This window comes from Lepidochelys olivacea, assembly GCF_965140295.1.
Source record: "Lepidochelys olivacea isolate rLepOli2 genome assembly, chromosome: 3".
NCBI lineage: Eukaryota > Metazoa > Chordata > Testudines > Cheloniidae > Lepidochelys > Lepidochelys olivacea.
In genome coordinates this window covers 103,118,524-103,135,911 of record NC_140413.1, presented here as the reverse complement: position 1 = coordinate 103,135,911, position 17,388 = coordinate 103,118,524, and the positions used below count along the sequence as shown (strand labels likewise).

Below are 17,388 nucleotides of genomic sequence, written 5' to 3'. Positions count from 1 at the left end.
TTTAGTCACACACCCATTGGCCATGGGGTTTATCTAGAATTTTTTATGGAAGCCTCCCATTAAAATATATATATTAGCAGCACATGACTGTGAATTGCTATATATATTTTAGGGTTCTCACAAAAACAAAAGAAATATATATATATTTTTAAAGAAGCATTTTTAAAGGGAATGTCTAAACCCCTCTCCACCCAGAAATATCACAAAAAGCCTGCATTTAAAAGGATTCAGAGTAACAGCCATGTTAGTCTGTATTCGTAAAAAGAAAAGGAGTACTTGTGGCACCTTAGAAACTAACCAATTTATTTGAGCATAAGCTTTCATGAGCTACAGCTCACTTCATCGGATGCAAACTGTGGACAGTGTAGAAGATCTTTTTATACACAAAAAGCAGGAAAAAATACCTCCCCCCACCCCACTCTCCTGCTGGTAATAGCTTATCTAAAGTGACCACTCTCCTTACAATGTGTATGATAATCAAGGTGGGCCATTTCCAGCACAAATCCAGGGTTTAACAAGAATGTCTGGGGAGGGAAGGGGTAGGAAAAAACAAGGGGAAATAGGTTACCTTGCATAATGACTTAGCCACTCCCAGCCACTTTGTTCTACAAAGAAGATAACAGAACGCCACTAGCCATCACCTTCAGCCCCCAACTAAAACCCCTCCAATGCATTATTAAGGATCTACAACCTATCCTGAAGGATGACCCAACACTCTCACAAATCTTGGGAGACAGGCCAATCCTTGCCTACAGACAGCCCCCCAACCTGAAGCAAATACTCACCAACAACCACATACCACACAACAGAACCACTAACCCAGGAACCTATCCTTGCAACAAAGCCCATTGCCAACTGTGCCCACATATCTATTCAGGGGACACCATCACAGGGCCTAATAACATCAGCCACACTATCAGAGGCTCGTTCACCTGCACATCCACCAATGTGATATATGCCATCATGTGCCAGCAATGCCCCTCTGCCATGTACATTGGTCAAACTGGACAGTCTCTACATAAAAGAATAAATGGACACAAATCAGATGTCAAGAATTATAACATTCATAAACCAGTCGGAGAACACTTCAATCTCTCTGGTCACGCGATTACAGACATGAAAGTTGCGATATTACAACAAAAAAACTTCAAATCCAGACTCCAGCGAGAGACTGTTGAATTGAAATTCATTTGCAAATTGGATACAATTAACTTAGGCTTGAATAGAGACTGAGAGTGGCTAAGTCATTATGCAAGGTAACCTATTTCCCCTTGTTTTTTCCTAACCCTCCCCCCCTCAGACGTTCTTGTTAAACTCTGGATTTGTGCTGGAAATGGCCCACCTTGATTATCATACACATTGTAAGGAGAGTGGTCACTTTAGATAAGCTATTACCAGCAGGAGAGTGGGTTTGTGTGTGTGTGTGGGAGAAAACCTGGATTTGTGCTGGAAATGGCCCACCTTGATTATCATACACATTGTAAGGAGAGTGATCACTTTAGATAAGCTATTACCAGCAGGAGAGTGGGGTGGGAGGAGGTATTTTTTCATGCTTTGTGTGTATAAAAAGATCTTCTACACTTTCCACAGTATGCATCCGAAGAAGTGGAAAGTGTAGCTCACGAAAGCTTATGCTCAAATAAATTGGTTAGTCTCTAAGGTGCCACAAGTACTCCTTTTCTTTTCATTTAAAAGGAGTGTCTGTAAAACTATTGGAAGTGCTAAATTGGTTAGTCTCTAAGGTGACACAAGTACTCCTTTTCTTTTCATTTAAAAGGAGTGTCTGTAAAACTATTGGAAGTGCTAAAGCAAAAGTCACATTGAAGTCAATGGGAATTTTGTCAGGGAAAGACTTGGAGTTTGTCTTCACATACAGTGCTACAGCTGCACAACTGTAGCGCAGGTGAAGACATTACTACGCCGACAGGAGAGCTTCCCCCGTCAGCATACTTAATCCACCTCCATGAGAGGCAGTAGCTATGTCAACAGAAGAAGCTCTCCTGTCAACAGAGCATTGTCTACACCGGGGGTTAGGTCAGTATAACTCAGTCGTTCAGGGGTGTGAATTTTTCACAGTTATACCGATATAACTCTGTCGTGTAGACTTGGCCTGAGTGGAAGCTGAATAAAGCTCTCAGGATTTAACCCATTGGAAATTATGCCCAAGTAAGGACTGAGTATGGTAAGGGACATTAAGATTTGGCCCAGTAATAAGAAAAATATGTATAGGCTCCAGGGAAAAGCAATGACTGCTGATTCAATGTGATTCACGTAGAACTGCTGAGAGAGTTTGCTACTGAGATTGTAGAATGTTCTATTTGCCCTTTTCATGCCAGGAGGTGCTGTACATTCAAGGGCCAACTTTGAAAAGGCAGCACAATTCATTTCAAAAGGATGTTAGGATTGACAGATGATAGGCTCATCTGCAGAACTGTGGTGGGTGGGGGTCACTGTCAGACAACAAATGGGAATCAGAGTCTTCCCTAAAAATTAAAAACCTGCTCGACTGGTATAACTCGCTGTTCCAAAACCTGCTTTGGGGAAGAGAGAGGAGGTGAGAGCTGTAGATCAACGGCATAACACTAGTTGCCGCAAGTTTGTAAAACTGAGTAGGTCTAATAACATGAGCCTCAGGCCTTAGAGGAGGTTCTCAAACTAGGAGTGAAAAAACAAAGCTAACATTTAAAATTACCAATACAATAATCATCCTATTCTTATTAAACATTGGCATGTATCAGTGGTGCACAACCTTTGTGGCCTTGAGTCCCACGCTGGCAAGTTCCAAGCTGTCTGAGGGCCACACCAAACTGGCATACTTTTTTAAATCAAAAATAATTTATTTTAAAATAACCATACTATTTACCCCGGGGGCATAAGTAATGTCTTATTCCTGCCCCACTGAATTCCTCCACCAGGACCTAACTGGAGGATTTTTTCCCCCAGCACTACTAATGTATTAAAAGCAGAAGATCAAAGGTGGGAGAAGGTTAATTTCTGCAGTGAGGTTAACACCTGTATCACATATGTATACCAGGAGCCAGATTTGTAGCAGGTGTAAATTGGGGTAGCTCAGTTGAAGCCAATTTACGTCCCCTGAAGATCTGACCCACAGTGTAACTTTGCACAAATCAGTGCTGCCAATAAACCTATTGTTCTTGGATACTGTAGGCCTAAATGGAGAAAAAAGTATTGGGTACAGTGCAAAGGAGATCACAGCAATTGAAAATAAATACAGAGCTATCCATTAAATACAGAACTATCCATTACTTTCCGATGGGCTAGGTATCTTTCTACCATACACCACTCTCAGGCCAAGTTGACTGAACTAGTCGTCCAAAGCTGCCCCAAAAGAATTAGTTGAAATACTGTCTGTGCTATGTTGCAGAAGCCACTTCCCACTGGTCCATGAGCTCTCTGCAACTAACTGGAATATCAGCAGTCAATTCACTTGGGCTCTAATTGTGTGGCAGCCAATATCATGCTGAGAAAAAACAACAACTATGCTGAGTGGAAGAATTAACCCAACAATAATAAACTAGAATTATCCACCAAAAGCTAGGGTGCAAAGGCTTCACAACAAGCAGAATATGATTAGTTACATCTTTCTTGTAGAAATAAACAATGAATCTCAGTTGTATAAAACAGAGTTTATTTTAAAGTGGAGATACAATGGCACATGTTCTCCATTTTGTCTATTCTAGCACCATCTGGTTTTTATTCCCAGTGATGCAGCCATCAGAAACTATGTGAAACAGAGGCAATGCTAGCCCATTGGGGGCCCTAAACAGGAATATTTTTAGAGACCTCCCCACACACAACACATACTAATAATTAATAGGGAGCACCCTTGAGCTGCTCGGGGCTCTAAGCAAATGCTTAGTCTGCTTACGCCTTGTGCTGTTTCTGATGTGAAATAGCTGATCTTTTTGTTAAAAAGAACTCAAGGATTAATGGTGAGTGAATCGCAAAGTGTTCAGAGGTATGCACCCCAAAATTTGGCTTATCTGAAATATCCAATCTATCTATCTGGAGCAGCAAAACTGGGTGGGAAATCTTAGTCTGGTTTCCAGTGGATAAGTGTCCACATCACAAAGGAACACCTTGCATTCTCAGCAAGGCCAAGGATTTAATGGGAGTCCAGGATAAACTATATTCTCACATGTTTCAGAATAACAGCCGTGTTAGTCTGTATTCGCAAAAAGAAAAGGAGGACTTGTGGCACCTTAGAGACTAACAAATTTATTTGAGCATAAGCTTTCGTGAGCTACAGTTAGTCCCTCCAAGGTGGGACTGAAGCACTTTGGTTAGGAAGCATAAACTATTCTTGTCTATAATATACCAACTGTGTGGATAAGGGTTCTAGGGCTGTCAGTCTGATGCCTTTCATGGCGACTAAATTAAACTCAGGAAAAATGTTGGAAATTTAACAGGAAAAAAATGATGATAGGGGACAGTTCTCAACAGCCCTGCGGTTGGCCCACTTCTTGTTTACATCTTACGTTTCTAAAAGTTCATGTGTCAGGGCTTCAGCTTACTACTTGCAGGGGTTAGGATTGGAAGGGATTTCCCCCAGCACCAATTTATTTTTCTCTTCTTCTGAAGCATCAGGGATGGCCCCGGCTGGAGATGGAACACTGGACAGAGAGCACCAGGGCTCTGAGGTGGCGCCAAACATTTTCTCTCTCAAGTGCTTGGCTGGTTGGTTTATGCTCACATGCTCAGGGTCTAACTGATCACCATATGTGGAGTCAGCAAGTGGCAGTGACCTTGTTTTTTCCCCCCCTTCTCCTGAACTGTGTGGGTGTGGGTCACTGGCCAGGATTATCTGCCTATATCTCACTTACTCATTCCCCAGGCAGGGGTGCACCTTGGTCCCTCCTATTCTCTGTCTGTGGCACATAATAGTCTAGTCTCCTGTGGGCCGTAATACTTTGGTCTAATTGCAGAGCTTGTCTTCACGTACAGCACTACAGCAGCACAGCCACACCACCGCAGCACTTTAGCGAAGACGCTACTATGCCAACAGGAGAGCGTCTCCCAGTGACATAGTTAATCCACCTCCCTGAGAGGCGGCAGCTATGTCGACAGGAGAACTTCCCCACCAACACAGTGCTGTCTACATAGGGGGTTAAGTTGGTATAACTACTTCACTCGGGGGTGTGAATTTTTCACATCCTTGAGCAACGTAGTTATACCAATATAGATCTGTAGTATAGACCTGGCCTCAGTTGTTGGGTTTAATGTGCAGGTGCTGGGTAACGTTGGTGGCCTGTGATATACAGGAGGTCAAACTAGATGATTTGGTGCTCCCTCCTGGCATTAAACTCTATAACTGAATGGGAGTCTTTCAATGGGTTTGGGATCAGGTGCTTAAGAGATACTAAAAATAAAGGGGAAAAACTAAGTGCATTACATGATGTATTTTTTCCTGCTTTCAGCAATGTCACTTGATATGATCAATGTTGTTGGGTTTTCTTCATTTGATCCTATCGTTTCCCCCCAAACTGAGACCTCAGAATAAGATTTTGAGGACAGGTTTATAAAATAACTTTATTATTGATGATTAGAATGGTACAGAGCTCATTTTGGTTTCCTTCTGTAATTCCAGGATGTGGAACATTTACTTTTCTATCATCTACCATTGCTGCCATCAGTGGATTCCTAATGGGTTATGAACTGGGACTCATCTCTGGGGCTCTTCTTCAGCTAAGCAGTATACTAGCACTTTCTTGCAAACAACAGGAAATAGTCGTAAGCTCCCTCCTCATTGGGGCCTTACTAGCATCACTTACGGGTGGATTCCTAATAGACCGATTTGGAAGGAGAATTGCGATTATTATAGCATCTTGTTTACTTGTACTGGGAAGCCTGATCTTGATAATCAGTTCATCATATGGCATACTAATTGTAGGACGGATTGCTATTGGTATTTCAATATCATTATCCTCAATTGCAACGTGTGTATATATCGCTGAGATAGCCCCACAGCATAGAAGAGGTCTGCTTGTATCATTAAATGAACTTATGATTGTGATTGGCATTCTTTTTGCCTACATTTCAAATTATGTATTCACCAATGTTTCCCATGGCTGGAAGTATATGTTTGGCCTTGTGATACCAATAGGTGCCTTACAAGCTACTGCCATGTATTTCCTTCCACCGAGTCCTCGGTTTCTTGTTATGAAAGGTAACGATGAAGCTGCTAGCAAGGTACTGGGAAGGCTCAGGGCAACTTCAAATACTGCTGAAGAACTCACTGTGATCAAGTCTTCTTTGAAAGATGAACATCAGTACAGTTTCTTGGACCTGTTCCGTTCAAAAGACAACATGAGAGCCCGAATGCTAATAGGCCTCACGCTAGTGTTTTTTGTGCAAACAACAGGGCAGCCTAACATTTTATTTTATGCATCCACTGTTTTAAAGTCAGTTGGGTTCCAGAGCAATGAAGCAGCTAGCTTGGCCTCGACTGGAGTTGGAGTGGTTAAAGTGGTTAGTACAATCCCAGCCACTGTTTTTGTGGATCAAGTTGGAAGCAAAACCTTTCTGTGTATTGGTTCTTCTATTATGGCAGTGTCACTGGTCACTATGGGATTGGTAAATCTTAATATACACATGAATTTCACTAATATCTGTAGAAACCAGTTCCTGGAAGATTCCATTTTTCATGGACCAGGAAACGTGAGTGCCAGCAACGAGAGTCTCAGGGAGCAGTTTGCTGGTATGCCTTCCCAAGGCAGAACATCGCTAACCACGCTGAGAAAATTTGAAACTGCTAAGACAGAGGAGCAGAACAGCACAGCCTTGGCAGGAGGAAAGACCTCTGCAGCAAGCCAAAGAGGATCCCACGTAGTAATAGACACTGTAGAAGTTCCAGTTGCTCTGAAATGGCTGTCTTTGGCCAGCTTGCTTGTTTATGTTGCTGCTTTTTCCGTAGGTCTTGGACCAAGTAAGTGTTTCATATTTTTTATTCCTTTTAATGATTTATTTAAAAGTAAATTAAGCACTGGTTTTAGATGCCCATGTTGACATCACTGGAAACTGAAGTTCTCAATCCACAGAACAAACATCACACTAAGCAGCAGTATGTGTTTCCACCATGCTGCTCTGCCAACAGACTCTGGAGACACCAACCAAGGCGGGCGAGAGAGCAATTCAGTCTCCATTGCCCAGTCAGTCTTTGACCTCTCTGCTAAGATCGCCTCTAGAAACACTAATGGTGATGAGGGCATGTTACCACTACAAAGTAGGTTGAGAAATTTTAATATAAGTCTGTAGAATATCCAAGTGATGGTAACTTTCAGGGTGAAATCCTCACCCCATTGAAATCAATGGCAAAGCCAGGATTTCACCCTCAGTCACTGCCAACTGGTGTTGATTTGAATCAGCGACCTGTAAGTGAAAAACTCTGTATCACATTAACTGTGTCTAGAACCATTTTTAATTCCCCCACACTCCACCCCTTTTCTTTTCTTTTCTTTTCTTTTCTTTTCTTTTCTTTTCTTTTCTTTTCTTTTCTTTTCTTTTCTTACCATGTAAATGATAATACATAAGCTATACTGTGATGGCTCATAAACCCAAGTTAAAAACATATTGCTAGGTGCTTCAAATGAGCATAGCCTTCCCAAATCAACAGGAGCTACACCGATTGACTCCAGCTGAGGTTCTGGAGCATGTAGCCACGCTGACCATGTAACCCAACCTACTGCTAGGAAATGGAAAACATTTAATCCTACTAAGTAAACTCTCTTGGCCCATACACTTCCTATCCTGAACAGAATAAACAACAAAAAGTTAAGAATTGTTCAATCTATAAAATATCCATTTAAACCAAAGTGTGCTTTTAGAAGAAACACAACTGCAGGGTCCTCACTAATGACAGAAGACAACTTTCCTGCCATTCCCATTCCCAGTGACTAAAACTACTCTTTTCCTTCTTTTTCACATAGGGTTGATCTTTTATTAAACCAGATTGTAAAATGTGCATGCACAAAGCCTATTATTTATTAACAGACTTTGTGTGCCTGTGTGCCCTGACACAAACTTGGCTTGGAAACATACTGTACTCCTTGAAGTTAATTACGACAAAGAGTTTACCAGGAGCATAACAACCCTACTGTCATAGAAAAGGCAAAAATGTGAAGACAAAACCCAACAACAGTTATTTATTTAGGATAAATAGCTCACTAGGATAGCTGCCTGAGATAAATATTCATTGCCAAGAGACACCGAAAGGATAGCAGTTTAACAGTTACTCCAGCATACTTCAGTACTTTATAACCAGTCTAAGGACTAGATTCTGTTCTCAGTTACATGGGTATAAATCTTGAGTAACATCACTAAAAAGAGTTACTTCAGATTTACACCAGTGTAACAGAGAGCACAAACTAATCCTAGAATAGCAACCAGTAGGGAAGCATCACAATTTCAATTCCTTTTCCATTAACAAGTTTTCTTAAAACAAGGAATTAAAAGTTTCTTCAAATGAAACAAAATGTGGACATCTATTTTATTGGAAGGGGCAACTTATTCCAGCATTGGGGATGCAATCAAGTTGCTTTCCACAGACGCTTGAGTTCTAGGGACTTTAAAGTAGATAGGTTTGAACAAAGGCATGTTTGCGATGTACACTGTATATGAAGTGAATCAAAATATGGTGGTGTATCTATGCAGTGTAGTAACTCAGTGTCCAATGCTCAGCTAAAACTGATTAAATACAGAAAGCTCAGATTAACTGAACCAAGGAATTGCTGGAGTCTATAAATAATGGAGGGTTTTATATATTGTAATTATATGTGCCGTGGCTGAAAGGCAGGATAAGGATTGAATTTCATATGTAACTCCTGGCTTCTTCTGCTTGCAGCTCAAACACTTTAAAGATATTTCAAATGTGTAGATTTCGTCTGTTAAATTAATTTTTCTTAGTGTTAGCTTTTTTTAAAAAACCAATCCCTCAATTATATAAAATGGCCCATTTAAAATGTTTGGATTACTCATCCCCTCAACCTGTTACACTGTCTACCAAATTGTTACTTTTAAACCATGTCCCATGTGGGAAAGGGAGGGGCCATGCCACAGTATAAGTTCCAGAACATTCTGACTGACAGAGCCAGACAATCTGCATGGGGCCCCAGATGGTGCAGACTGTAGTGGAGGTTTCACTACCCTTTCAGTGAGTGCAGCATGCAACTTCCCTTCAATGTCTGGCTTGCTCTGTTGGTTGATATGAAGAAGGAGAGCTGGGGCTGACCTCACTTGGCATCTGTATTCTTTCTTGAGTAATGAGCACCTCCAGGCAGATGGAATTGTGCCTACCCTTGAAAGGGGCAGAAGGTTTCTTGCACCCACCACCTCACCCAGCCGGGCAAAGCTGGCCACAATAGCCTTTTGTCTATTTAGAAAACATATGATATTTAGAGTATGTGTAGTTCAAATCCTTATGGAGAGTACATGTGAATCCATCATTCCAATCCAGCTCTTTCATCTTCCTTTTTTCCTACTGTGCAAAGACTTTTGGCTCTAGTGTGAGGTCCAGTTATTATTGCCTTTCTTGGTAGCCATTTTTTGTTTTATTTTTGTACCTCAGTGGTTTCTTCTTTTTACCAAATTACTAGAAGCAATTAGATTTTCTAATGAACTGATTTGCTAAATATTACTGTCTATTATTGCTTATGAAAGCACTCAGGCACAACCATAATGAAAACAGATAGATTAAAGCCTTTTTGCATTATAAAAGAGTTGTAGACAAGAGAGCAGCTGTCTAGTCCTAGTTTAATTCCAATATATTGTATATTTATATAAACAAGCCCTTATGCAAGATAAGAGGGGCAGCTTTATTTCTCTGTTTTGCATTAAGTTTGATGAAGTGCGATCCAGCTTTTCGCTTACACTCGGTTTCAGACAATGATTAGGGTATATTACAAGCATAATAAATCAGTGTTGCACCACACTGCAGGACAGCACACATTGTCTCGCTGACACTTCTCACATAAGCACCATCAGCTCCTATTAACTAAAGTGCAGATGTTAGACATACTTGACACACCTTTGGCTTCTTTATCTTCTGTCATCAACATCTGGCATTTCAAAAAGGTCAAATGGGGAGGAGTCCCCTTCATCAGGAAACAGAAATACTTGCACAGCAGATAATTATCAATCCATAGTGAACATGAAGCTGCAAAGGCAAGGTGAGTGAGGTAGAAGCTTGTTTGATTTCAGTGAGTGTTTGCAAAGAGATGTGGGCCCTCAGGACTTATGTTCAGGCATAAGAACTTGCCATACACTTAGGACTTGAGAAATTTGAGCCTACAGATGACACTATCCTTAAAACAGAACACAGAACAGAAGTGGGATGTTGAGTTTAATGCTGTACGTAGATGGATCACAGATACATTGCCTATATTGAAAGCTGGATGCAATAGTGAAAATGTATTTAATATAGACTAGGAAACAAACGTCTTCTGTAGAGGGTATCTGCTCATGGCCACATACTAAAGGAAGAAAATTAATTGGAATAATAGAAAGTAAGTCATATCTATGATGTGATAACCATTTGGGGACAGAAATAAAAAGTTCTGTGTTGTAAATAAAAGTAAACTCCACCATTGGTCACCATTAAGTTGTAAGACTGAGGCAATGGAAATTCCTAATGATGAGATTATTTTCCTAAATGAGACCCATGAATTTGAGTGTGATAATCTTGTTGGTTAAAAACATGTCTAAAACAAAAAACATGCAACATCAGCCTGGTGTTTCCCTCCCCAAACAATGCAGGCACTTTCAGACCTGATATAAGTGTGTACAGTTCCACACTAACAGTAATGGAATGGCACCCGTTTACAAAGGATCAGATTCTTTGTCCCAATCTGCTCCCTTGGTGCCACTTAGGACTGAAGCTAACGCTGTGCAAAGAGAATGGAAAAGTCCAGTAAATCCCCTGCTGGGGATATTCCCAGCATCTGGAATTCACAAAGAAACAAACAAAAGAGCTGGCAGAGCCAGCTCCTATGCATTCCACCCCACATCATCCAGCCCAGGGGTTGTCTCAGGCTTGGGGAGAGTGAGAGAATAGCCATAGCATGAAATGCAGTTATAGCCAAGTGGTGCGTGATCTGTAGACGACCGTACCTAGCTGGCGTAAGTTAGAGCAGCCTTCAACCAGCTCAAACCTGAAGCAGGGCCAAGGCCAGGGCAGATTATCAGGAGCCATAACCAGTTCCTGATGGCCTCTCGCTAAAATGGACAAAGCACAGAATGTATGGCAAGGTCTGAATTTATTCCAACAAGTGAAATTAAACCCATGGACATAAGAGCAATTCACAGTTTGAACAGAGCTGATAGAGTTTGGGGCAATGGCAAAACTAACACAAATAAAGGAAATTCTGCATGTGATTCTGAAATTGCGGGGAAGAGTAATTGTCCAGATGAGATCTACACATTTCCCACAGCTTGTAAAGCTGTGAAACTGACAACACTGACTTCTGTTATAGAAACACCAGATGCAGATCACTTCTCCCAAAAGGTATAGGTGGAGGGACTTTTTCTGCTTTTAGGAACATCATTTGGCACTTATTCTATGGTGAGGAATGCTTTTATTGAAGGGGAGCATAAATAATTTTCTGCATTTTGGTTATATATATATATATGTGTATGCATGTGTGTGTGCGTGTGTGTACCACCCCCACAGCATGTTCTTTAAATACTTTCGCAAAATGACTCCTCTTTCTAATGTAAAATCTTAGCCTGTTCTCTTTGCAGATTAGAGGCTTTTAGGCTGTTGAGCAATACACTTGGGGCCTAATCCTCCACTGGTATAAATTAGTGCAACTTCCTTGACTTCAATGGAGATGCACTAATTTACACCAGCTGAGAACTTGGTCCTTTGTTCCCAAATATCATTCTCAATAAAATCTCACCTCTGTCTCTGTCTCTACACACACTACAGAGGCCTGATCTTGCACACACTGACTATGATAAGTACTGCTGACTACCTTGATTATTCCCATTGAAGATCTATTACAAAGTAGGCATTTGCAGGATCAGGCCCTATATTTGTATTTGTTATCATTAGTTACAGCGTGGGAATTGATATCTGGGAGCCTTATCCTGAGAGTGGAATTGTACGTCCTTTACAGGGCTTCAGAGGAAAATGAATTTCCCAGTAAGCAGTTTAAATTGTAGAGGCAAAGCCAACTTTAAGTTTTTGTTCTCGGGGGTGGGCTTTTAAAAAAATTAATAAAGCCTAATGTTCACAAGTTGACATTTTCACCAAGAAATAAATGGACATTCTGTTAACATCAGCCATTCATTATTCAGCTTTGGGAAAATAGAACAGAATTACATATTGATTATTCAGTTCATCACTTTTCCCCCTTAACTTCTAGAGTCAGAAGATGTTGCATAGCTAAGCAAATGGGATCTACTCATGCCTCTGTGTCTGTGGAGAGGTCATGGCAATGCAATCACTGCACCGGGGGAAGGGCAGTGTTGAGATCAATTTCACAGTGGCCTTTGCATCCTATCATGCAGAAAGTGTTTGTGAGTATGGTATAGGGGACAGGGGAGGGCCTAGGCAGTTACGTGGACCCTCCTCTTTTCTGTCCCCACCCCGTCATGGAAGAAGTATGTGGAGGTCAGTACAGCCTCAGTGTTGCAATAGCGGTCATGGAGCAAGACCACAGCTGATCTGTAGGGAGAGAGGATTCCTATACTCACGCCCACCCATCTCCCGAGCACCCAACCTAGCTACTGTGGCTGGGCAATGGGCCCAGTAAGATAAAAATGATTCTATTTGGACTGCATTAAGTGCCCTTTCAAATTAATTTGCATTGAACAGAAGATTTTTGCTCACTAATATCATCACTGCAGAGCTAACTGGGTGGTCAGCACCAGGGTTACTTTAGTTCAAGTCTGAGCAGCCACACTGCAAAGCCATACCTGAGTTACTGAGGTTTCATCTACACTTCGAGCTGGGACGTAATTCACAGCTTGAGGAGACATGCCTGAGCTAGCTCTCATGAGCTAGCATGCTAAAATTAAAAGCACAGTGAGACCAACATAAGGGATGAGAGGGTCTCATAGCTGCATACCTGTGCTAGATGCTAGCTACATACCTGGGTGGCTCTCCCCTCCCTCTGCTGCTGCTGCTAGCCAAATATCTACTTAGCATTTTGGATGTGTGTGTACTGGGGGTGGCTATCCCCTCCCACTGCCACAGCTATACTTATATTGTTAGTGTGCTCTCTCGATCAGAGCTAGTGTGATATGTCTCCTCAAACTGGAAAATACAGCTTCCAGCTGCAATTTGGACATACCCCGTCTCCTCACACTGGTGTTGCATTCACCCATGTGTATTGCTAGGACTTCTAGGGGCATATTAGATGGGGTGAGATCCGAGTTACCCAGGAAAGAATTTTCCATAGTATCTGGATGATGAATCTTGCCCATATGCTCAGGGTTTAGCTGATCGCCATATTTGGGGTCGGGAAGGAATTTTCCTCCAGGGCAGATTGGAAGAGGCCCTGGAGGTTTTTCGCCTTCCTCTGTAGCATGGGGCACGGGTCACTTGCTGGAGGATTCTCTGCTCCTTGACGTCTTTAAACTACGAATTGAGGACTTCAATAGCACAGATATAGGTGTGAGGTTTTTTTTGTAGGAGTGGTGGGTGAAATTCTGTGGCTTGCGTTGTGCAGGAGGTCAGACTAGATGATCATAATGGTCCCTTCTGACCTAAATATCTATGAATCTATCAATCTATGAATCTCATGGACCTTTATTCTGCAGTAAACTGAGCCACTCTCTGTATCTATCTTAGTGAATTGTAGGACAACATGTCTGTCCTTCTGGGCAGACAGAGGGAACAGTGGAAAAGCATTGAAGGATTAACAGCACTCCAATGATTTAGCCCACATCCGTGGCACAAAGGGAAAGGGGGTTACTAGTTTGAGTGTAAGAACCACTTGGGTTTTAGCGTATATCTCAGGAGAGGCCAGTAGCCTGGATGTAAAGCACCACTAAATTCTGATGAGAGGGTTTGTGCGTGGATGGGAGCCACATTAGGGACAACCCAGTGAGAGCCTAACTCTCGGCTGAAGACATACTCTATGTAGGACCAATGTTTACTAGAAGCCTGTGAAACTTCTAATAAAGCAGGATGAAACATGGCTAGCATCAGGTTTTGCTACAAACCCAACTTCGGGCAGTTTTGCCAAACTCACCAAGAATGGGTTGAAATTCTGGGTGAAACCTAGATAATTTATGCTTAATCTGGAAATGTCAGTTTTGGATGAGTTTTGCTGGGAGTTTTTGAGCTTATGTAAATCCAAAGACTTAAGGCAAGATGCAGGAGGCAGTATGTGTGTATGTAGAAATCTAGTCAAAGCAGTGAAATATTAACCACTGAAGGAAATGAAGGGGACGAATCCCCATCCAGCTTTTTACTATTTTGTGGTAGTCCTCTTCAGTGGGGACACACACCTCATGTGTTTTCATGTGGTTTAGAATAATTAACTTCCAAAAAAAACAAGTATCTATCTATACTGACGTGCCCTTGCAAACTGAAACCATGATCCTTGCAGTAATTCCACTGAAGTCATTGGAGTTACATCAGGGATAATATTGGCCCACTGCATTTTGCACATCTGTAATCATTAGATTTACTTGTTACATGGTTTGAAGATGCTAAGTGTCTTGTTTTGTACATTTCTTTAGCATATTCCCTTCAAACACTTGATGCAAATTTAAAACAGAACAAAATAGCCAGCTTCACTTCTGGCTTTGATCAACCCACTGATGTGATGACAAGAATGATACACTATGCCCATATTTATGATCAAGACACTATTTCCCTCCACCCCTAACATATTGCTGCAGAACCCAACTTTGATCAAATTTTAAATGGGGACATCGCGTCTCCTTCAAGAAATTGGAAAATCTGGTAATGAAAATAAGTGAGTGAGGATGCAGTGTCACTTGCAACATCATTAGAGCTGTGCAAAGTTGAAAAATGTTTGTCTGGATCAAATGAAATGTTCCATTAATGCTTTTAAAAATAAAACAACATTCAAAACAAGTCATTTTGAGTAAAAAAATTGAAACATTTTTTAAGAATGTCAAAATGAAATGTTTTGATTTTTTCAGGGGTTTTTTCCTGACCGAAACGATTCTGCAAATTTGACATTAATTTACAAAATGTTTCAGACAACCCCAGTGTGCATTTTTCAGTGAAAAAAGTTTCAGCCTTAAAATTTTGCCCATCTCTAAACATAACCCATTACTCTCAGCAGTTGTTTTAGTTGGATATTATTCAGCTACAAAATAGCATAAGCCACATGGCCTTACAATAGATTGGAAGACACTGGTAGAAGTTGTGTGTGCTACAGCTCTCATCAATATCTCTGACACTAGACAAAGTAACATTTCAAGCTTTTATAAGACATCAATTTACTATGTTTGTTTATAGTGCACATACATTTAATGTTAATCAGTCATGCTACAATGTTCCCTTGTACATTTGTTTGAAGCATTGTATTTATGAGTTCATAAGTTTTACAGACTCTTCATGATCTTGCCTTACAGTTCATATAAATAAAATGTCCAGCGTTTACATGACTTAAAAAAGAGCAAAGCGCTTAAAGTTAATCATGTGCTTAAGTGGTTTGCTGGATTAGAGCCAGAATGCTCAAACCTGGAAAACATGTGTTTAATCGGTTTACAGCAAGGGTTCTCAAACTTCATTTGCACTGCGACCCCCTTCTGACAACAAAAATTACTACATGACCCCAGGAGGGGGGACCGAAGCCTGAGCCCACCCAAGCCCCACTGCCCTGGAGGGGAGGGGGGCAAAGCCCAAGGGCTTCAGCCCCAGGCAGGGGGTCTGTAACCTGAGCCCCGCCACCCAGGGCTGAAGCCCTTGGGTTTCACCTTCAGCCCTGGGCAGTGGGGCTTGGGCTTCGGCCCCAGACCCCAGCAAGTCTAAGCCAGCCCTGGCGACCCCATTAAAATGGGATCCCGACCCACTTTCGGGTCCCGACCTACAGTTTGAGAACTGCTGGTTTACATGATAGAAACCCTCATGTTCAAACAAAATTAAAAAGTGGCATATTTTAGGGTTATTTTTCCTAGAAAACAACTAATTCATCTTTTTATTTTGAGGTTCATAGCATAGCCAATATGTACAGCAGAGTCATTTGAGAGTTTGCTCTGCTCTACTACACTGATGTTGTTTTGGATTTGATGCAGATAGAACTTATCCAATTCATTGTTCACGTGCTATTCAAATAACACCACATGTAGTCTTCATAGAATCACAAAAAGAAAAGGAGGAGGTGTGGCACCTTAGAGACTAACAAATTTATTTGAGCATAAGCTTTCGTGAGCGACAGCTCACTTCATCAGATGCATTCAATGGAATCACAGAATATCAGGGACCTCAGGAGGTCGTCTAGTCCAACCCCCTGCTCAAAGCAGGACAACTCCCCAACTAAATCTTCATTTCATATAATGTCCACAGGCTGATAGGCTGCAGTGTAGTGAGCGTGGGTGCCAAAACACAAGAGAAAACCCTTGCTCTGGATTGAACACCATCCATCTGCCAGCATTCAGTTTGAATTTCATAGAATACTTGATGCAAGTAAAGTGCCAGCTAGTTTGAATTATGCTTAGGTAGTCTGAAGCTGAATTATAAACATCACAGAGCAGTGTGAGTTTTCTAAACTGCCCTTAAAATAGATTAATCTGAGCCAATGTGGTGGAATAACTAAGTATTGTTTATTTTATAGCAAGAAAGAGATTTACTTAATCTGTGCATAAGAGTACTGAAAAATTTCATAGAAATCATTTTTTAAAAAATGCTGAGATTCCAGAGTTTTCCCTTTGTTCAATTAGGATTCAATTCTGCAAGGTGCTGAGTAGTCTGGCCCAATTCAGCAAATCACTTAAGCAGGTGCCCAGCTTTTAGCACAGGAGTAGTCCCTCCCAGTGACTTCAAAGGGCCCACTCAAGTGCTTAAACTTAAACCTGGAAGAAGTGCTTTGCTAGATCAGATTGAAGTGCTCAACGCCCTAAAGGATTAAGCCTTTAGCTACCTCCAAACAAATGAGTTGCATGTTGAGAGCATAAACCCGATTCTGCTCTCCCTGTAACCCCACTGAAGTCAATGGAGTACACACATGTAACAAAGGGCAGAATTTGGCTTTGTGAGAAGAAAATTGACGAGGACTGAGGCTAGCTGCCTATATCTATAAAAGACCTTCAGTACAATGGATTAAAACTTGATGCTATAATGTTAGGTATTCTGACCCCAGTTCAGCACAGTACGTAAGTAACTTTAAGCTTTGCGTAATCCCATTGACTTCAGTGAAACTACTTCTGCTTAAAGTTAGGCATGTGCTT

At 41.4% G+C, this 17,388-nt stretch overlaps 1 protein-coding gene across 1 annotated transcript in view; it reads left to right on the top strand.

The window, feature by feature from the left end:
- The window catches only part of SLC2A12 (solute carrier family 2 member 12), a 43,267-nt gene that overhangs the window by 3,521 nt on the left and 22,358 nt on the right, over nucleotides 1-17,388 (top strand). The window contains exon 2 of the mRNA XM_084624377.1: nucleotides 5,609-6,946. Within this exon, the coding sequence (XP_084480503.1) occupies nucleotides 5,609-6,946 (1,338 nt within the window). The remainder of the gene's footprint in view (nucleotides 1-5,608; nucleotides 6,947-17,388) is intronic.